At 40.9% G+C, this 22,027-nt stretch overlaps 1 protein-coding gene across 2 annotated transcripts in view; it reads right to left on the bottom strand.

The window, feature by feature from the left end:
- YES1 (YES proto-oncogene 1, Src family tyrosine kinase) overlaps positions 1–22,027 on the bottom strand; it is an 85,291-nt gene that overhangs the window by 28,771 nt on the left and 34,493 nt on the right. For both annotated transcript variants that reach the window (XM_075920917.2, XM_075920918.2), the window contains exons 2-4: positions 10,575–10,847; positions 1,899–1,998; positions 422–520 (exon numbers count right to left, since the gene is read on the bottom strand). In XM_075920917.2, coding sequence (XP_075777032.1) covers positions 422–520; positions 1,899–1,998; positions 10,575–10,839 — 464 coding nt within the window. In that variant the 5' untranslated portion in view covers positions 10,840–10,847. The remainder of the gene's footprint in view (positions 1–421; positions 521–1,898; positions 1,999–10,574; positions 10,848–22,027) is intronic.

Below are 22,027 nucleotides of genomic sequence, written 5' to 3' on the forward strand. Positions count from 1 at the left end.
GTTTGTCTACCCCAGTTAATACACATTTTATAACTGCATTCCAAAGTGCACTTACTTTGATTGAAAAACAGATGTCTGTGAGAGGTAAGCAATAATACACTGAAGTGTCTGTGTACTGATTCAGGTATCTTTACACAGACATTATCTACATTTTTTAAACTATACACATGAATAAACAATTTCCTACACATACAGTTATCTCATACTTTTTAATGCATTGTACTAAAAAGTCAATCACATATCTATCCTTGTTACTATTTAAGTAGTATTTACATCCATTAATTACTGAGATGTAATTCCTACTTTATCAAATGTTCTCTTGGTACTTATATGGCACTGCAGTAATTAATTCCTACAAACAATTCTTTAGCAATAAAATAGTGGGCAAAAGTGACAGATAAAAGACTGAATAAAGCCTTACTCTTCTGCCTGAATGGAGTCTGCAGGAGCTACATAATTGCTAGGGATGTAGCCAGTCTTTCCTGTAGCAATGGACCTTGCTTCCCACCAGTCTCCTTCCCTGAAATGAAATAGCAATTATTGCTAAAATGCATAAACAATATATCACCTTGTAACAGTTAAAGCATCACGCACTAATACTGAACTTGGATCAAATTTTAGCCAATGCAAAATTAAATTCAGAGGACCTCATCCCAACTAGAATTCAGTACCATGAGCTGTTCTGAAGTGGTTAGTAGTCAACAGAGAGAATGACTCTATAGCATGGGTTCCCAGACTGGGGGCATGCCCCCCAGGGGGGGCGTGAAGAAATTCCAAGGGGGGGGGCACGAGGCAACCCAGCCACACACATCCCCATCAATCCCACCCCAAGTTTTGCTGCTATTTTTTTTGGGAGGGGGGCCGTGAGAGTTTCTCAAAAATCAAAAAAGAGGCATGATGCCAAAAGTTTGGGAAACACTGCTCTATAGTTTAATGATTAAAGTACTCACCTGGGAGGTAGAAGATGTGGATTGAAATCTCTCTGCCTGATTCCAAGAAGGGATTTGAATCCATATCTCCCAGGTCTCAGATGAATGCCTGAATCACCAAGCTATAGACTTTTTTCCTCTTTGGCCCAATGAATATTTAAGTATTATATAAAGTGGAACAAATTCAACAGCAGCACTGGAGAGTAGCCCACCTGGAAAACCCTATAGCCTATTGATTAGGATCAGAGCTGTCTGTCCTGGGGGGAGGAGGGAAGGAAGACAGAGCCTAGGGCAGCCGTCCCTGAGGGGGTGGAGCCTGGTGCAACTCCCCACCCTTTTCTGCAAGCTCCTTCTCCCGAACACCACAAGCCAGCGGATTGCTGGGGGCTAGGGCAGGGTGGCAGTGGCTGCAATGCGTGGGGTGGGAGGAATCCCTGCTGCTGCCCCATCCAAGGTCCCCAGGTAATCCACAGGATAGCTAAAGCAGTCGCTGTGGGGCTCCCAAAGTGTGGGGCCTGAAGCAGCTCTCCCAAACCATTCTATGGATGGGATGGCTCTGGTTAGAATGCTCACCTGGGAGGGGGAAAATCAGAATCCTTTCTCCAGAATTGGGATTCAAACTGAGGTCACCCACTTCCAGAAAAGTGACCCGAACACTGAACTAAAAGGTCAGAGTGGGACAAACATACCTGGTTTTGGATGACAAGAACTAGGCTTTTCCAGTTTATTGATACATTCAAATTATTTCCAAAATTAATCCAAGTATTTTTCTCTGAATTTTTCTTCGATTGTCAAACTGAACAGAATATGTATTTATACAACTCTAATTAGCATGTCAGTGTTGTCCTCAAGCCCATATTTTTGGACCTTTGAATATCACGTGAAAACCTGTCTACTCTGAAATATTTTTGAAGGTATTTATTTCCAATGTAACACTAATTATAGAAGTTGCTGGCAGAAAATACTTACGTGTTGTTTATTATCTGGAACCGTTCACCCTTCTTAAACGAAAGATCATCTGTAGTTCTAGCTTCATAATCATATAAGGCCACAAAAACAGTTACACCACCTTAAAAAGAAAAAAAAAGAAGAAGAGGTGTCTCATAGTAATAGCATTGTAATGTTAAGTTTTAAAAAAAGAAGTCTATAATAGCAGCTCATCAATTTTGCTTTGAAAAACAAAATGTCATCTAAGTTCCACATCTTGTCATGCTGCAAAACTGACTTATTGAGAGACTACTTAATTTCTTTTCATGAAGAGGGAATTTATATAAAAAGAATCCTCAAATAAGGTGAGTAGAGTTATAAAAACAGATTACAGCAACTCATTATAAAGGATCTGAAGTGGTACATTCAGTCAGAACCTATACAGGGCTTATGAACAGAGAACTGGTTATGGTTTGCCCAAGGAACTGAGCATACACAAGACATCAAGAATGATAAAATACAGGATCTTTGCATAAGAGTTGCTGTTAAAAAATATTTTAAAGAAGTGTCATATACAACAGATTCCAAAGCCACTAATCATATTTTAGTTTTTAACTTATATTTGTGTTAACTAAAGTAGTTTTATCGTAGAGCATCTCAGGGTATTACATTAAGGATTCTCTACTTTCTCTAACTAAATATCAAGATCTATGCACGGGATTAACTGAAAAAAAGGCCAATTCCAGAAGGAAAAATGAACTTTCATTCTATTATGCTTTTAAAAAGTCCTCCTTATATCATAATTCCATAAGTGTTCTCTCTCATCCATTAAAAAAAAATGGGAAGGGAGACAGCTTCATCACCCTTGGAAAAGTGCTATGACTTTTAATAAGAGAAGAGAGCTCACAGCATCAATCCATTTGGAATTTGCTTCTCTCTGCCTTTCTAGCCAATTATCCCAAGCAGGGGGACAATTGTTAATGTGTAGAACCCTGCGTGAATAAAAAATTTGTATCTGTACCTACAGATAATGAGCCACGGATACCCGCACCGACATCTACAGATGCAGATACCTGCAGATATCTGGATTCTTGTAGAGTTTGTATCTGCATCCACATCTGCAGATATCTGCATCTACATCAGTGGATACCTGCAGGGCTCTATTAATGTGTCTGTCCTTTGAGTGATGTGAGAGAAGTGGTAGTTTACCCTGAAAGATACAGGATGCAACTTATCCTTCTTGTGTCATTTTTTAGTCATGATGAGAATCTACGAATATTTAAAAAGGTGTAACCCGCCCCCAAGAAAAAAGAATAGAAGCAGAAGCAACCAAATGGAATTGAGAATGGAAAGTTTCAGATGGACTATCAGGAAATAACTCTCTCAGATCTATTACAGGCAGTCCCCGGGTTACGTACAAGATAGGGACTGTAGGTTTGTTCTTAAGTTGAATTTGTATGCAAGTCGGAACTGGTACATATTGTAGGGGAAACTCTAGCCAAACATTTCTCCAGAGCTCAGTTTTATTCTCCCACACCTCGCTTCCCTCAGTCCTTTATTCTCAAGCTGAGGTGTCTGCTGAGAAAAGCCGCTCCGCGTCTCCCTGGTCTGCTGGGGGGGGGGGGGGGGGGGGGGGAGAGAGAGAGTGCTAGCTTCGCGTCTCCCTGGTCTACTGGGGGGAAGCAGCTAGTGTGGGGTTGCCTCACCCCGTTTGTAAGTAGGGATCCAATGTAAGTCGGATCCATGTAACCCGGGGACTGCCTGTACTGAGAAACAGTTTCAAGGGTGTTTTGGAAGCCCCACTGTTTGGCACATTAAAAAATAAGTTAAATCAGACAGTACAAACATTTTGTAGAAAGAGGACCTATATGACCCAATGTATTTTCTATCTCAGAATTTCTCCAATTTTACATTGCTACTATTGGTATATCCTGAGGAGAGATCAAAGTTGCTAGGAGGCCTTCAGCTAAATTTATGGAAGACTTCTTATTTGATCTTTTATGAAATCACAAGCCAATATTATGAAAAGAAGCAAAACTGAAAATTTGCAGCCATGAAAGGATTTAAAAGAATTGCAACATCCCAAGAAACTGAGCGTGCTATTTGTGCTTTTCCAGAAATTAAAGGATGGTGCAGAAAACAAATGAAAACAACATGATTTTTTCTATCAAGAAGATTGGTAGTAGTTGGACATCTAATACAGTGAATGCTAATGAAAATAAGGTAGGTTCAGAGCTAAAATAGGGAAAAAATAAGTTAAAAAATTACTTAGACAAGTTAGAGATTTTCAAGTCACCAAAGCCTGATGAAATGCATCCTAGAATCCTCAAAGAGCTGACTGAGGAGATATATGAGCGATTAAGCTATTATCTGTGAAAAGTTATGGAATATGAGAGATTCTGGAAGGCTAGAAAAAGGCAAATATGGTACCCTCTATAATAAGAGCAACCTAAAGAATTACAGACCATTCAGCTTAACTTCTGCACTAGGAAAGATAATAGAGCAAATAATTAAGGGATCAATTTGCAAACATCTAGATAAGGTGATAAGTTAATAGTCCGCATGGATTTGTTAAGAATAAATCATGTCAAAGCAACTTGATAGTTTTCTTTAACAAGACTTGTGGATAAAAGGGAAGAGGTAGATGTGGTATATCTAGATTTTAGTAAGGCTTTTAATACAGTCTCTCATGACCTTCTGATTGATCAATTAGGGAAATACAACTGAGCTGGAGCTAAAATAAGGTGGGTGAAAAACTGGCTGGATAACTGAGAGTAGTTAACAGTCATGCTGGAAGGGTACAAGTGGGGTTCCACAGGAATCCGTTCTCGGTTTGTTCAATATCTTCATCAATAATTTATAAAATGGTAGAGAGAAGATACTTATATCTAGCTGGGAGGGGCTGCAAGTGGTTTCATGGACAGGATTATAATTCAAATTACCTGCAGAAACAGTCTCAGGTAAATAGGATGAAATTCAATAAGGATAAATGCACTTAGGAAGGAGCCATCAGTTGCATGCATACAAAATGGGAAATGCCTAGCCCTGAAGGAATAGCGCAGAAAGGGCTCTAAGGGTCACAATGGTCCACAAGCTTAATACAGTAAACTTCCGATAATCCAGCACCTTTAGGACCCAGGGGGTGCCAGATTATCAGATATGCCAGACTATCAGAAGGGAGGGGGAGGCTATGAGTGGTCTGGGGTGGAGTTGGGGAGGGGGATGCACCTCCTCAGCGCTGCGGGACCAACCCGGCAGCACCTCAGCTGCTCTGCCCCAGGTGTCCTCAAGTCAGCCACTACAGTCTCATGGAGACCTTCCGCCTGGCCCTGGGCCAGCAGCTGGAGCAGCGCCACAGACTCCAGCCCCATAAATTGGAAGGCAGAAGGTTGGGGAGCGGAAAGGGAAAAATAGGAAGGAAGGGGCTTGTGCTAAGGGGAGGGGGCACGGCAGGAGAAGAAAGGGGAAGGCACCAAGGGACAGGGTGGAGGAGAGACAAATGCCAGGGGACCAAGTGCAGACAATAAGGAAAAGGGAAGGAGGGGAGGTGTCAGAGGTGGGGGACAGAGTGATGCTAAGAGAGGAGAGGGTAAGGATATTGGGGGCTAGAAGAGGGAGGGAGAGGTGCTGGGAGAAGGCTTGAAAGAAGGGGTGGGTATGAGGAATGTGGGGATGGAGCAAGTCATGTGTAAGGGCACAGGGGCATGAGAGGAATGGGGGCAGAGGGTGGTGAGGGGGCGGACATTAGGGAAAAAAGAGAGCAAAAGGGGAGGGGCAGTGAGGGAAGGGGCAGGCACCAGGAAGGTGCAGGGCTAAGGGAAGGTGCAGGTGCCAGGGGATTCTGGGGGTGAAGCAGAAGGGAAGACACCTGCAGGGGAGGGACCAGAATCAGAGGAGAGAGGCAGGGTAGGTGTGTAGAGGGAGGTGTTAGGAGAGGGGATGAGAAGGGGTAATTTACATGATCAGAGTGGGGCTACTGGAGGAGTGGGCGCAGGGGGGAAAGAAGGGCTGGTGGAGGGGGGCAGGTCTCAGGAAGGCTGAGGGCAGTGAGAAGGGCAGGAGTCAGGACAGCAGGAGGAGGAGGATGGGAGCTAATTTGGCTACGACAAATCAAGAAAGATATTGGAGTTATCGTGGCTAGTTTTCTGAAAAAGTCCACACAGTGTGCAGCGGCGGTCAAAAAGGCAAATAGGATGTTAAGAATCATTAAGAAAGACACAGAATATCTTACTGCGCCTGTATAAAATTATGTACGTCCACATCTTGAGTACTGTGTACAGATGTGGTCGCCTCACCTCAAAGAAGATATTTTGGCCATGGAAAGGGTTCAGAGAAGGGCAACTAAAATGATTAGGGGTTTGGAACAGGTCCCATATAAGGAGAGGCTAAAGCAACTAGGACTTTTCAGTTTAGAAAAGAGGAGACTGAGGGGGGATATGATAGAGGTCTATAAAATCATGAGTGGTGTGGAGAGGGTGAATAAAGAAGTTATTAATTAGTTCCCATAATATAAAAACTAGAGGACAGCAAATGAAATTAATGGGTAGCAGGCTTAAAACTAATAAGTGAAAGTTCTTCTTCACACAGCTCAGTCAACCTGTGGAACTCCTTGCCAGAGGAGGCTGTGAAGGGTAGGACTATAACAGAGTTTAAGGAGAAGCTAGATAATTTCATGGAGGTTAGGTCCATAAAAGGCTATTACCGAACAGATAGAAATGGTGATCCTGGCCTCTGTTTGTCAGAGGCTGGAGATGGATGGCACAAGACAAATTGCTTGATCATTGTCTTTGGTCCACCCCCTCTGGTGCACCTGGTGCTGGCCACTGTTGGAAGATAGGCCACTGGGCTAGATGGACCTTTGATCTGACCCAGTATGGCCATTCTTATGTTCTCACGTTGGGGGCACTAGGGGAGCTGATGGAGCAAGGGGAGAAGACATGGCAGCAGAGGGAAAAGGCAGAGGTTTATAAGATATTTATTAATAACTTGGGTACCACAGTGGCACATCCGAACAAGCCACATAAACTCAGTAGTGGTGTACAACACAAAATTCATTCTGCTCATGGGAGGAAACTCTTAGAGTGAATACTTCCCCCAGCCTCTCTGCCCCCAAGTTAATGTCACACACATTGGGTTAATGCAACTGCAGGATAGTTGCATGAGGGGAATTTGGTGGGGGACAAACTAATCCCTATTGGTAGGAGAATGGTGGGAAAAGTCCTTAGAGGGGGATCACATGACACCTTTTACTTCTGGTCGTGTGTCCATCTTGTCCTGAGTGTGTTACCTCCAGAGGTGTGGCTAATGGAGGTCAGGGGTTGTGGCTAATGGGGGCCAGGGGTCGGGGTTGTTGCTAGTTGGGGTCAAAGAGTACATTTAAAAAATCTTCTTTGGGTGCAAACCCTAACGAATTGTGCTGCACACGCCTATGCCTATGAGGGAAAATTGAAATAATCGGGTTTGTTTCATCTGGAAAAGAGAAGACAGAGGGGACATGATAACTGTTTTAAAATACCTAAAAGGTTTTTACTAGGAGGAGGAAGAAAGAAAATTATTCTCCTTAAACTCTGATGATAGGACAACAAGCAGCAATGGTCTTAAATTCCAGCAAAAGAGTTTTAGGTTGGATATTAGAAAAAACTTCTTAGCTGTTAGCGTGGTTAACCACTGAAATAAATTGCCTAGGGAAGTTCCATTCTCCATCATTGGAAATTTTTAAGAGCAGGTTAAACAAATACCTCTTAGGTATGTTCTAGTGGTGTTTGGTCCGGTCATAAGTGTGAGTGACTGGACTTAATGACCCCTTGAAGTTCCTTCCGGTTTTATGATTTTTATCAATTTTATCTGGTAACCACTAGTTTAGTCTGAAGTCAAGGTTGTGCACAACACATGAAAATGATGAGAATGCACACTTTAAACAAATGCAGAAACATAACTGATGCTCAAACATAAGGGAACGAGCTGTGTCTGATGATATTTTAAGCTTCAACATCTGACAAAATTAATACTCTAGAGCGCCATTATGACAGATGCATTAATTGTTTGCCAGCTAATGTTTTGTTTTAAACTGTACAATTTACCGCAACTAGAAAGTTATTAATTCAGCTGACCTACATAATACTGAACTAAAATAATAGAGCATTGCATGCAGATGCAAACTACCCAACAACAGAATTTATTTCACAAGGTAGATTTTTGACAACTGTCCTGGTAATGAATAAATACAAACCTTCTTCAAAGCCCTCTCCGCTGCATAGGTACATGAGCAACTAAATGTGGCATCATACATCAGATGCTCAAATCTATATAGACGAATGCGCTCCCTCACAAACACCTCAGCTCCTTCTCTTGAACTGCAAATTCCAGTGACACATATGTCTAGACCGAGGGTGGGCAATAATTTTTGATGGGGAGGGTCACTCCAAGAATTTGCACAGTGTAAGTGTCCTGCTAATTTTTTCTCGGCAGAAAATACATTCTTCTAGAGAGGTGCTACAATTACATCTTTCACCTACCAGAAAGGTGTCAAAACAGCAGCAGCAACTGTCTAGCTAACTATAGCAGTTAGCAGCCAGTACAGAGTAGGAGGAGAGGCTACATTCCTCAAAAGCACCTGCCTGCCTGCGAGACATCATCAGGAGTCAAAGCAATATTGGGGACACACAGTGGGGCGAGCAGGGCTGCTGGGGTGAGGGATCACCTCAACAGGGGCTCAGAAGAGCTAATGGAAGGACGGACCAGAGTGGAGGTGCAGGGCCATGTGGGAATAGAGACAGAATTTTTCATTTTTTGGTAAGAATTTCCCCAGGAGTGTTAGCAAATCTCTTTTGATCTAAAAGATGTGAACAGGTGGTCTGGAGCCTGCTGGTGGAGTACTTTAATTTTCCTGCTATTGAGTGTGAGCCCAAGTTGGTTGTAGGCCTCAGAGAAAGAGATTACTATTTTTTGAAGATCTTGTTCACAGTGGGCACGCAGGCACAGTTGTCTGCACAGTGGAGTTCGAGGATTGATCCTGTGATAATCTTTGTCTTGGATTTGAGATGATTGAAGTGAAAGAACTTGTGGGAGTCAATTCATCTCCTTCTTTGAAAAATTTTGGCAGGAATTCCATCAGGTCCAGATGCCTTATTATTCTTTGTCTATGTGATGGCTTTTTTTAACCTTGATGAATGTGGTGGGGTTCTGAGGTCATCCGTGATAGGCTTTCAAGAGATTCCTCAACACTGGAGCAAAACATTTAAATAATGCAATTGTGCTAACAGAGTTCTGCAGGAAAACTGAAAAGGAGACTATTAAATTATTTACTGCATTTTGTCAAGAGTCTGAGCTAAGTTACTAGCATAAACCACCTCCTTTCCTTCTAAAAAAGTTCTCAAATCTAGTGTGATGACAAAGAAAAGCTTTTGGGTATGAAGTTAAAGGCAAAGGAAAATGCAGTTTAGAAAAATAAACTTTAGAAAATAGTGGTCATATTGTGACATTTAATTTCATTGCTTTGGCATCACTAAGTTCACAAACATAAAAACTCCTTCCTGTCTGTCCCTATCAAAATTGCATATTTTGGAAACTTTTTATTTCTCAGGAAAAAAAGGTTTTGCTTTTTGTTTAAATTTCATGTTCACATTTGTTTGGCTCTCAAAATGACAAGTGTCAAGAAACACAATATTCTCTTTGATTCAGAAACCTCTGCCTTTCATGGTATTTTGCAGTTCAATGAAAATTTGACAACCTGCTATTTATATAACCAAATGAATTTGTTATTCCATGTTTTATTACAATCAATTATTGAAATTAGAAATTTTGGAGTATAAAGAGGAGACTTAGATTCCCTATATAGAAAGAAGGGATATTACATTTAATCTTAATTTTGAAGCACTTCTCATTTTGAATCATTCCTCCAAACTTCAAGTTCATTATTCCATATTGTGCATCTGAAACCTCAAACAACAACAGTATTATCTGTACCCATTATTACTTTGGATTTCCACTGAAGTGTACGCTCTGCTTTACTCTTTGGAAAGATATCTACTGAACTATTATCTGACTCGTAAAGACCTTGAAAAGCAGAAGCCCTAAGAAAAGTGTTCTGTTTTGACCATTTAAAGTTTTCCTTTATTTTATGGAGCTACTAGGAAATTTACCCAGTATTGCTCAGATCCTTAACTCAATTTCTGTTTTTCTTCACTTAAATTAGTGCTCTGTGGTGGGGCTGTGGAGGAGTGGTTCAGTATGCAGATTTCCTCATTCAGACTATCCCAGCCCTCTCTCACGAGCTTGGGGCCACATGAGAAGTGCTTCTCCATGGCCACTGCAGCTCCAGAGGTTCATTTGCACCCTGCACTCCAGTGAGAGTGAGGAATACAGCAAACAGTGCACTTTCTCCTCACTTCTGAATGAAGGGAACAGCTAACAGTTTTCACCTTAAAGATTTCTCCCCCTCTCCTGCCCTCTCTAAAGGACGCCTGGGGGATAGAGTGCCCTTGCAAGCCCTTTTCACTTGCCTGGTGATTCTGTCTTTTTTGTATGGTTTTAGGAGAAGGAATCCCAATCCAGACACATCCCATTTTCCTGGCACAACCAATCCCTTACCTTGTTTTAAGAGGTCCTAGCTCTTACAGTTTATGAGGATTCTTGAGCAGACAGAAAAACTCTCAGATATATAACATTTAATAGATGAGACGATCAACAGATAAAAATTAAATATTACCTACATCTCACCTGTTAAACTATTAGGATATGGACTTGGCACAGCTGAAAATGAGGAAGAGGCTCCTCCAAAAGGTGTCATCCCCGAAGGTCCTCCAAATGGAGTCATGGAATGACTGTTGAAGTTAACAGATGGCCCCTTTATTGTAGGTGACTGTGTTGCTTGGACAGAATCAGACCCATAATGGTTAATGTGGGAACTAACAACTTCTGGAGGATTATCAGTTCTATATTTCATTGCTGGACCTTTGTCCTCTTTGCTTTTAATACACCCCATGATTGCTTCTGTAGAGAAAAGAAAAAAACAACCAAGTCTCACTGTCTTTTGATATATAGTTAACTTATAAATATTGATTAAAATTTAAAAAATAGTTGATTTTACAGACATAAAAATTGCTGAAATTTCAATAGAAAAATTCTGGAGAAAACAGTTAAGTTAGCTTGCTAGCATTCCTGAATTACAAAAATTAATAAAAAAAAGTTCTCTGTTAGAAATCTGTAGCATTCATAGGAATTGATAGAAACTTCATTTCCCCCGAGTGCTACGTACACCATGACAGCACTTAATAGAACAGTATTTGCATAGTCCATCATCATGATTTCTCCTTGGACTGTAAATTCTAAAAAAGTGGGAAGATGGGTACTGGAAAGGTTAGAGGCACGGGAAGACTTTTATATGAAATAAGACTTAAACTTGAACCTCCAATCCCAAGGAGTTGGAAACTCTGAGGTTCTACTGTCAGACGTATGCTACTTGGAGCACCAGTGACAATTCTGAAGTTAAGACTTCTCCCTTTATTTCAAAAGTGGAAGTCTCTATTAATATTAAATCAGCTACTCCACATAACTGGGAAATTTAGAGAAAATGAAACCAACAAGGAAGCACTTAATAAAAAATCTGATGTCTCTTCATTGATACCTATGTTTAATATTTTCTGAATCTTCTTCTATAGCTGGTCAGATAAATACAAATAATAGAGTTCTTCCTTCAAGTAATTAATTGTGTACATTTTTTCATTTCATTCATGATCTCTTCAATCATCAGATATATGCATCTGGACAAACTTCAGTTCTAATCATTGCCCTAGTACATCTACTTTAAAATATTTTTCAAGTTTTCTGTGTATTATTTCTCTTTTCCATCTAAGCATCCGGCCATTAAAATATGAGACATTTAATTTCCTTAAAAACTAACTCTCAGGCCCTGGAATGGACAATGAACACATGGTAGAGTGACACCAAAACTATGCTCTCATTTCAATGCACATAAATTCCTATACATGAATATAAAAATATTCACTATATCACTTTGGTCTTTAACATCTGTGGTAACATACTAGTTAATACAAATATATCCAACCTAACTAAATCAGAGTTGGGAAGTATAGTTTAAAATACGGGTGGCCAACCCATTTAACAAAGAGAACCGAAACAGCAGCAGAAAAAATGCGAAGAGCCACATCAGCATTGTCAAGTGGGGGTGAGGGGGGGGAAAGAGAGGCTGCCCCTTTAAGAAACAAGCTTAGGCTTTTTGGCCATAACAGGCTCCTGTTGATGGCTGCTATCTTGAGCGCCATTTTGAATCACCACCCCAATGAGCACAGGGGAGCCAGGGACAAGTGGGGGGGGGGGGGGGGGAAGGGAGCGGCGTGCAGGAACAGTTTCATGAGCCGTAATTTTGGGGAAAACATCTGCGGGGATGAACAAAACCAAAATATCAAGTAGGGTTAACAAAACCTCCTCATTACCTGTTGACAATATCTAAATGTTACTAGAACCACCAAGTAAAAGATCAAATAAATGCATAACTTCAAGAGAAGCTAATGCATCTAAGCTATTTAAAAACACCTTACAGGATTTTTGGTAATGTACATCTGGAAGGCTCCTCACAGGCAACTGTTAATTAAATGTAATCTAGTGACAAGCACCTATTTATAACCTCTCCACTATGTCTAGAAAACTTCATAGAGCACAATGTGAACCATCATATATTGTCTTGTCTGGATTCTCAGTTGATTTGTTACCTAATCCTGAGGCCTAATCCCTTTAGTAGAGAAAATCCATTACAAAGTTTTATAAGTATATACACAATATGAAAATGAGTTATGCTAGCAATACTTAAATAAAATGATATATTATCTAACTTGTAGTTATAAATTCATACAAAGGCAGTGCTTCAAGGAGACAAACATATGAGCAATATTTTTTAAACAAATAATATGGATAAAAAGAAACTGTAAAAGGAAATGTTGCTGCATCCTTAAAACATACCACTAACTATCTGTTATAAATGATTCTGTCGTTTTGTACTCAATTTTTAAAATCTAGCTAATGAGAGTCTCTCCCTCCCTCCCTCCCTCCCTCCCGGGAACTATTGATTTGGTCAAATGTTCATGTATGCTCTAATAATTATTAATAGCTTGTGACAATCCTCAATTATAATACCGTAGTTGCTAGTAGTAAAATGCTGTATTTGAACAGTCTGCAAAAGATACTTATTGAAGATCTGAATTCAGACTCAAATAATTCAATAGATCCCCTTGCCTTTTGGTTCACTATTAAGATAATCTCTTAAACCTCAAAAAGATTAACAACAAATCAGCACTTTGAGGGAAAGCCACATTCATACACAAACATCCAAAGAAAATCCAAGAGCTCTATGCTGAAAAGCACACACTCTCCACTTAACCCCCCTGCCTCCCAAAAAAACCATAGAACAATGGAAACACATGTTTTAAAAGAATAAAAGCCATATATGTATATTTTCTACACATACTGAGAGGGAAATGAGCATTAGGGAAGTCAGAGGAAAACAATAGGCTTTTTTTGCATTTATCTTTGTAATGCATTGCTAGAGAAAGGAAAAATTCTGAACAGCTGGTCTCTAATGTGGGGATTTGATTATTCTGGTACAGTACATGTTATTAAATATTTATGTAACTAGAGCATCTTCTAACAAACATATTACATCTTTTTTCTGCGGGTCTTACCAGGGTCAATACAAGAAAAGTTGTACAAAAGATGTTTTCCCCAATTACAATTTATGCCTCCCTTACAGGGGCACTAAGTTTTTCCTCCCTTGGACCATGATCATTTTAAAGATAAGATAAACAGACATGTGGAAAGAGGAACCAGATCTTATGAAGTATACCTGTATACATAAAAAACTTGGGCTAATTCAGGTTTATACACAAAACAGCCTTCACTAGACTTCACAACAATCTAAGGATAAAGACTCAACAGACTCCCAATACTTTGCTCCTGGGAGACAAGAGATGAATACCTGTGATCACATGGTACTGAATTAGGAATCAAGTGATAATCTGAGGAAACTATGTTCTGAAGCAGGGGTCCGCAACCTTTTCAAACCAGAGCCAAACTACATCAAAATTCAGAACTAGTGGTCAATAATGAGCCAGTATACAAATGCCCAATTGCCTGACTAAAAATATACCACTTAATTAACATGATTAATAATAGAATAATTGAAACATTGTACTCAAGGACTTCATTTAAGAGGACTTCTGCTGCTGCATCTTTTTGCACATTTCTTTGAAGTTGACTGGTCAAATTCAACTTCATTTACACATTCAGGCTATCTTCTGTCACTCTTGAGCACAAATTACCTTTGATGTGATTCAAATGAGAGAAAGCCTGCTCACATATATGTAGGTGGAGCCAAACATTGAAAGTAAGGCCAAGTTGACATTCTGAATGGTGTTGTGTGTGACAGGAAGTTCTTTCTTAGTTTGCAGATTCAGATTATAATTGTGCTCCAGTTTCTTCATGTCAGCCCATTTGTACAGTTTTGCCAATTCTGTACATTGTCGAGAAGGCATTCTAAACCAGAATTCAGCTTGACGAATTTTTCTACTCAGATATCCGACTTCTTGAAATCTGCTATTTTTATTTCCAAATCACTGACTCAGATGCCTGGAATGACTGTCAAATCCAGTTCTTCAACAGATGATTTATGTGGACGAATTATAAACTTCAACAGAGCACTGTGTTTGCAAAAGTCAACAGTCTGAAAGCTCGGTGTGTTGACACCCTTCATATACAAAATTACTTAATCTCATTAATGCAGGCAGCAAAATGAGAGAAAACTTTGCCATGGGTTAACCACTGAACTTTGTGCATTAGTAAATCAGGGTATTAAGAATCTACTTGCTCGAGCAGTGACTGAAATTAACCGTGATTAAGAGCTTGAGCAAGAATCCAATTGACAATGCGAATGACCAGTCCCATGACACTTGAGTTCGGTTCTACAAGATTGCTACTTTGTGAGCAAAGATTAAGATGCACAATGCAACGAAGTGGACGGTTCAGCTGTTCTGACAGGAGTAAGGAATCCCCTGTATTTGCCGATCATGTTACGAGCATAAGAACATGAGAATGGTCGTACTGGGTCAGACCAAAGGTCCATCTAGCCCAGTAGCCTGTCTGCTGACAGTGGTCAGCACCAAGTGCCTCAGAGGGGGTGGACCAAAGACAATGATCAAGCAATTTGTCTTGTGCCAACCATCTCCAGCCTCTGACAGAGGCCAGGGACACCATTTCTATCTGTTGGGTAATAGCCTTTTATGGACCTAACCTCCATGAAATTATCTAGCTTCTCTTTAAACTCTGTAAAGGTATGTCTACACCAGCCCCCTAGTTCGAACTAGGGAGGCTAATGTAGGCATTCGAAGTTGCAAATGAAGCCTGGGATTTAAATATCCCGGGCTTCATTTACATCTTCCCGGGCGCCGCCATTTTTAAACATCCCTTAGTCAGAACTCTGTGCCCGTGGCTACACACGGCATGGAGTAGGTAGTTCGAATTAGGATCTCTAATTCCCTTTTCTGAATCCTTTTCAAGGCCAAAATATCTTTTTTGAGGTGAGGAGACCACATCTGTATACAGTACTCAAGATGTGGGCGTACCATAGTTTTATACAGGCTCACTAAGATATTCTGTGTCTTAATTTCTATCCCTTTCTTAATAATTCTTAACATTTTATTTGCCTTTTTGACCACCGCAGCACACTGTGTGGACGTTTTCAGAGAACTAGCCACGATAACTCCAAGATCTCTTTCCTGATTTGTCATAGCCAAAATTAGCCCCCATCATACTATATGTATAATTGGGGTTATTTTTTCCAACATGCATTACTTTACACTTATCCACATTAAACCATCTATACATGCAGACAAGATTATTCAACTGTATTTCTCTCTCATTTACAAAAGTTCATCACCATTTTAAGGATGACTTTGCCCCTTGTTTAATTTTTCATTGGTAATATCTCAGTCATTTCTTCGTGCACAGCATTTCCACAAATACATCATCTCAGAATACACAACTAATGAATGTCTCATATGTCCATTGTCTTGTCCAAAGCAAATGAAAAATAAGTAGTTGTCCTCACATTTTGCATTTGTTCCTTGTCACTGTGTTGGGCCATTTTCACAGCTCTATCATGAACTGTTTTTACAGATAATAGAATGTCTTTCAATTTTCTGTAAGATTTGGTCCTTGCTGTGAAACTCGTCAAATAGTTCATGACAAATTTTTAGCCTTCATCTCTTCACATAATCCCAATCAGCGAAAGGTTTCCCCTCCCTCTCAAAGCTGAATGAGCCTGAAAAACTTGTGGGGTTTAAGCTCCCACTTTTTTTGACCATGCCAGCAGGCTATTTTGTCCAATGTTCATTTTTCATCGCAGTTCCTTGTAGGCTTTTTTTCATGCATCACTCTTTTTTTTTGTAGCAAATGCTGCATGTTTTATCTTGAAATTCTTCTAAATATGAATGAGACAGTGGAGATCCAGACCTATCTACAAATGCATATAAGTCTATCCACTTCCAAAATTTTACAAAGAATGCCTAATCTCTCTTCAGGTACCTCTATACCAGTGGTCTCCAACGCAGTGCCCGCCAGGGCATTTGTGCGCACCCGCCAACAACCTGGGCCGGCCCCGCCCCCGGCACGCGGCACACTGGAGGCGCCGGCCCCAGGCACGTGACATGCACTGGCGCCTGGTGTGCGGTGCTCGGGCGGCCCCAGCCCCAGGGCACACGCGGGCGCGCGGCGTCGGCGTCGGCCCCGGGCCCACGGCACAAGGCGCTCGGGCGGCCCCGGCCCTGGGGCACATGCCGGCGCTGGGTGCAAGGGCATCCCCGCCCCTGGTGTGCCCCAGGACGCGCAGCCCCGCCCCCCAGCGCGTGAGTGACCCTGTCCCCCGGGCGCCCGGCGCGTGAGTGACCCCGCCCCCCGGTAGCCTCTAAAGGTTGGGGACCGCTGCTCTATACAGTGCCATGGAGATCAAAATAAGCTAAGCAATTTGACCTACGCAAATTGTGTAGCGTATTTCATAATAAACCATTATTCTGACAAGTCCCTTAATCCTCATGGAACAAGGAAATAATGGGCTTCTTGCTAAGACACGGAAAACACTATTTTGGGATACCAGACATATCCTGAAATAGAGCCGCTGTCTAGATGTATCCTTTCTCTTTGCCATTTTTACTGTCAGGAGGTTACAGTGTTCACCAGCATGTATGATGACAGAAAGATTTCTTGACCAATCAAATAAAAAGAGAATATGCACAACCCCCAAGAATTTAGAAGATGGATGGTTGTTAAAATGAAGTTAAAGGTGAAATTGACAAAAAAAAGAAACCACATCTTGACATGAGTAATTATGTGTTTTTAAAATTATGAATTAATTTTTCTTTCATTTAAAAAGTTGTGTCTATTTTGGGAATGACAAAAGAGCCATATTTAGTTCCATGCTGAGCCATATGTTGCAGACCCCTGTTCTGAAGGAAATGGACTAGAAATATAGGGGCCTAATTCTGCTCTCTGACAGGGTCCAATTAGAATCTTGTTCAAACACAGCATGAGAAACTGGCTGTGGGAAGGACTGATAGTGATTATTAGGTAAACCTCCCTGAGGGCCAACAGAAGAAAAACTGTTCTAGGAGACATCTTACACACGAGATTTTTTAGCGATAGAGATGCAGCCGTGTTAGTCTAGTGTAGCTGTAACAGACGTAAGACTCCCTCACAGAGAGAAAGCTGTTGCTTGCCATTTCAGCCAGACTGATCATTCCCTAAATGACCTTAAAACATGCATATTGCTTCAAAGAGACTAACTCCAGACTTCAACGAGAAGCTTCAGAATTGTCATTCATGCTTAAATTTGATACTTTATGTATGGGTTTAAACAAAGACTCTAATTATCTCACCCATTACAAAGATAGCTTCCCCAATTATCACCCCTATGTCACTACCCCCCTCACCCCCACTCTGTTCTAAAATTTGATTTTTCAATTTCACATGCATTCATTTTTTTGATTGTATCACTTTGGTATACAGGCAGTCCCCGGGTTACATGGATCCGACTTACATCGGATCCCTACTTACAAACGGGGTGAGGCAACCCCGCACTAGCTGCTTCCCCACAGCAGACCAGGGAGATGCGAAGCTAGTGTCACCCCCAGCAGACCAGGGAGACGCGGGGCGGCTTTTCTCAGCAGACACCTCAGCTTGAGAATAAAGGACTGAGGGAAGGGAGGTGTAGGAGAATAAAACTGAGCTCTGGAGAAATGTTTGGCTAGAGTTTCCCCTACAATATGTATCAGTTCCGACTTACATACAAATTCAACTTAAGAACAAACCTACAGTTCCTATCTTGTACGTAACCTGGGGACTGCCTGTATATGGTTGTGCTGATTTTCTTCCACATATTGATCTGAGGAAGTGGGTCTGGCCCACGAAAGCTCATCACTTAATAAACCATCTTGGTAGTCTTTAAAGTGCTACATAGTTCTGGTCTTTTGTTTCATGAGATTTTTTTAGTCTTCATATAGAACTTTGCCTTTGTGACTGAGACTGATTTATCCAAATGGTTAGGTCAGAGATAGTTTTGATGCTTTGTCTTCCATCACCATATTCCAAAATATTGCAGAGTCCCTTGGTCTCTATCCAAAGTGGAGTAGTTTGAGGCTTAAAATATAAACGCTATTTCTCCATCTTTTATTTTCTAACTTGTAGCTTTGTTGCTTAGTTTTCCTTTGGCCCAACATTCCATAATCTAACAATTTGTATGTCTGAGTGATTAATTCTATTGCTCAGCTCTTGCTGATTATCTGTCACTTACTTGTTCACAAAAGGGGTGATCTCTTAAGCCTAAAGAAATGATGAGAGCCAACATATCTTCAAGAATGCAGCAGGACAAGAACACTCCAGTTTTTGTGGCAAAACATCTGGAGAAATATTGTCTGTTTTTCTCCCTTCAAATTGTCACTGTGTTTTGAGTTTTGTCTAGTGAATCTAGCGGGGAAAAAGTCACAAAAGGAATGCCTGGTTTTTGATGGTTTTTCATTCCTTCTTCTAAAAGAATTTTTCTGAAAGTATCTTTTGTCACAAGAACTGCTGTGTCTATTAGTTCTCTAAAACACTTGGCTCCCAGAGTGCTTCAGAGGCCATACTTAATGTGAAGGCTTGTACCAGAAGTATTCTGTGTAGGCTCATTTTTAGGACCAATGGATAAAGCTTCTGACGGAATCATTTAAGGCTAATATAGCCAGAACAAAGCAGGCTGAAAAGTCCTTGAACAGCTGTTTTAGTTTTTCCATGAGGTGGATTCTATCCTGTGGTCTATGAAATTTTGGGGGCAAAAAGTCATCTTTGGCTTCCAAGACTTCAGATACATTCAATGGGTTGGTAACTATATGCTCTGCGCATGTTGGAAAGAATAATGAAGACAGATTTTTTTTTAATTTGGGTGAAACTTAAATGTTTGTAATGTGAGAGCCTCTTATGTCTGGTTTACTTGTGCCCACTGTAATTTGATAGCATTCAACTCCTCAGGATCAAGAAAAATGAAGAGTTCCCTCTTAGAGGCCATGCTGTTTTTTTAAGTGTTGATTGTTTGCTTTTAATTTCCAACTTTCTTTCTGATTCATCCTACTCTCACATGCCTCTTACAAAATGCAGGACAATGTAGCACTTTAAAGACTAACAAGATGGTTTATTAGATGATGAGCTTTCGTGGGCCAGACCCACTTCCTCAGATCGTCTGGCCCACGAAAGCTCATCATCTAATAAACCATCTTGTTAGTCTTTAAAGTGCTACATTGTCCTGCATTTTGCTTCAGCTACCCCAGACTAACACGGCTACATTTCTATCACTATGCCTCTTACAGAGTGTGATTTTGAAATGGTCCAGAGAAGGAAGTCCTTTTTTGGGCTCTCTCTCTCTCCTCGCTCTTAGTTACAGTATGAGCGCTTACCATTCTCTGAACATAAGAACAGCTATTCTGCGTCAGATTAAAGTATTGATCTAGCCCAATATTCTGTCTGCCGACAGTGGCCAACACCTGATGCCCCAGAGACAGGGAACACAACAGGTAATTCTCACATGATCTGATTATAAGGGTGAAGAGAATTATTTTTATTTACTACATTTCTCTTTTTCAGAGAGCCTAGAACTCCCTCACTCCTCTTAACAACCGACTGGTTCTATGAGGTCAATAAGGAGCATATAATTGCTCTCTCTTTTTATTGACATGAAGCATCAAATTAGCATTATTAAAATTCTGTAAGATTATTCTGCAGGTTAGTCCAGAGGATCTTTTTGCCTCATTTAAACAGCTGATTGTTTACTTAAATGAGTAATTTGCCTCACTGGAGACTGCTTCCTGTACTGTTGGGCAAGCACAGGAAGAACTGGCAAACAAGCAGTTTCAGATGTTAGTAGTTAAAACTGATTTATAAACAGACAGGAAGGTGGTGTGAATTAAAATAATGGGGGAAAATTAAAGATCCCTATAAGCATGGCTAAAAACCAACACTCCTAATTCTGATACAAGGAATAAACGCTCAATAAGATTCTATTAATTCCATCTAAAAGATATTTATGTGGATTGAAATATACTAACTTTGCTATAAATAGTGAAGAACATATACATAAGAAATGCATGTTTCAAGGATATACATGAATTATTTCTAGTCTTCACAAAAACAGGCATAATCTTTTTGTCTTTACTTGAATTACATCATATGTAATATTTAGCCTAATTTATCTAACTGGCAAATCATGACATTTTCTCTTTTCACTATGAGCAACCCATGAAATGCGAGTATTCACTTACACCATCAATGATGATAATAGCATAATGAAACAGCCACTTTAAATTCTCATTCTATAGGCAGCAGAAAATTTCATTAACTGTAAATAATAATCTGGTGAGAAGAAAGGAGTAAAAAGACAAAGAGGTGGGAGCATAAAAGAAGCCAGTGAAACAGTAGATGAAATTTAGTTACCAGAAGTTCTGTGATTAATAGGTATGTTAGCTATCGGGTAACTGAATAGTTGTGTAGCCGTGTGACATTTTAGTGGTTACATGAGTATTTGATAGTCTCTGGGAGTGGGGCCAGCAGCCAGTGTGCTCCAGCCCCACTACTGAGGAGTCCCAGGCATACCTACACTGCCTCTACATAAAAACCAGCTCCCATTATGGACTGGCTGCCTGCTGCCCACGCTGCTGCTTCTGATACAGAGGCAGCAGCATGGGGTGGCAGCAACCCCTGTGTCTGTGGGGGATCCAAGCTCCCCACAGACAGAGGCTGTTCTGTGGCTACCCAAGCTCGCACGCACAAAGACTGCTCCATGGAATGGGGAGCAGCCTTTGTCTGAGGGGAGAGGGTGTGTCTACACTGCAGCATTTTTCCGGAAAAATGGCTATTTTTTCTGGAAAAACAATACTTGTGTCCACACTGCCATTGACTTCTTTCCACAAAGTCGAAAAAATGGAGGGGGTTTTTGGATGGCAGTAAACCTCTTCCTATGAGGAAGAAGCCTTTTTTCTGAAAAAGCCATGTGTGGACGCGAAAGAGGGAGTTCTTTCGAAAGAAGAGGCCTCTGGGAAATAATACAGGTGCCCTGGTGGCCATTCCGTCCATACTAATCACAACTTAAATGCGAGATACCATCCAGTCAATGTGGACACTATCTTTTGAAAAAGCAACTCACTTTTTCATTGCGTTTTTGCAGTGTGGATGCTCTCTTTCAAAATAAGCTTTTCCAGAAGATCTCTTCTAGAAAAGCCTCTTCCGAAAGAAGCTTGCAGTCTAGACGTAGCCTCATATCCCCCATGAACAGAGGCTGCTCTGTGGGATGCAGAGCAGCTTCTGTCCGCGGGGAGCTTGGGCTCACCGTGGACAGAGGCTGTTTCATGGCAGCCTCCCCTGCTCCACACCCCGTGCTGCTGCCTTTGATAGGTCAGAATTTGGTGCTGCAGTTGGAACTGAGTTGATTTAACTAAATATGCAGACAATAGAATAAAACCTAGCAGCCTTCCGCACTGCTGCATCTGAAATGAAGCAAACATTCAGAACACAAAAGAAATAGGCATGCTAAACGGCATTTAATCAGCTAATCGACTAGTCGATTAGTTGATGGGGGGAGCGTTGAT

This window comes from Pelodiscus sinensis, chromosome 2 (assembly GCF_052426305.1).
Source record: "Pelodiscus sinensis isolate ZL-2025 chromosome 2, ASM5242630v1, whole genome shotgun sequence".
NCBI classification, from domain to species: domain Eukaryota; kingdom Metazoa; phylum Chordata; order Testudines; family Trionychidae; genus Pelodiscus; species Pelodiscus sinensis.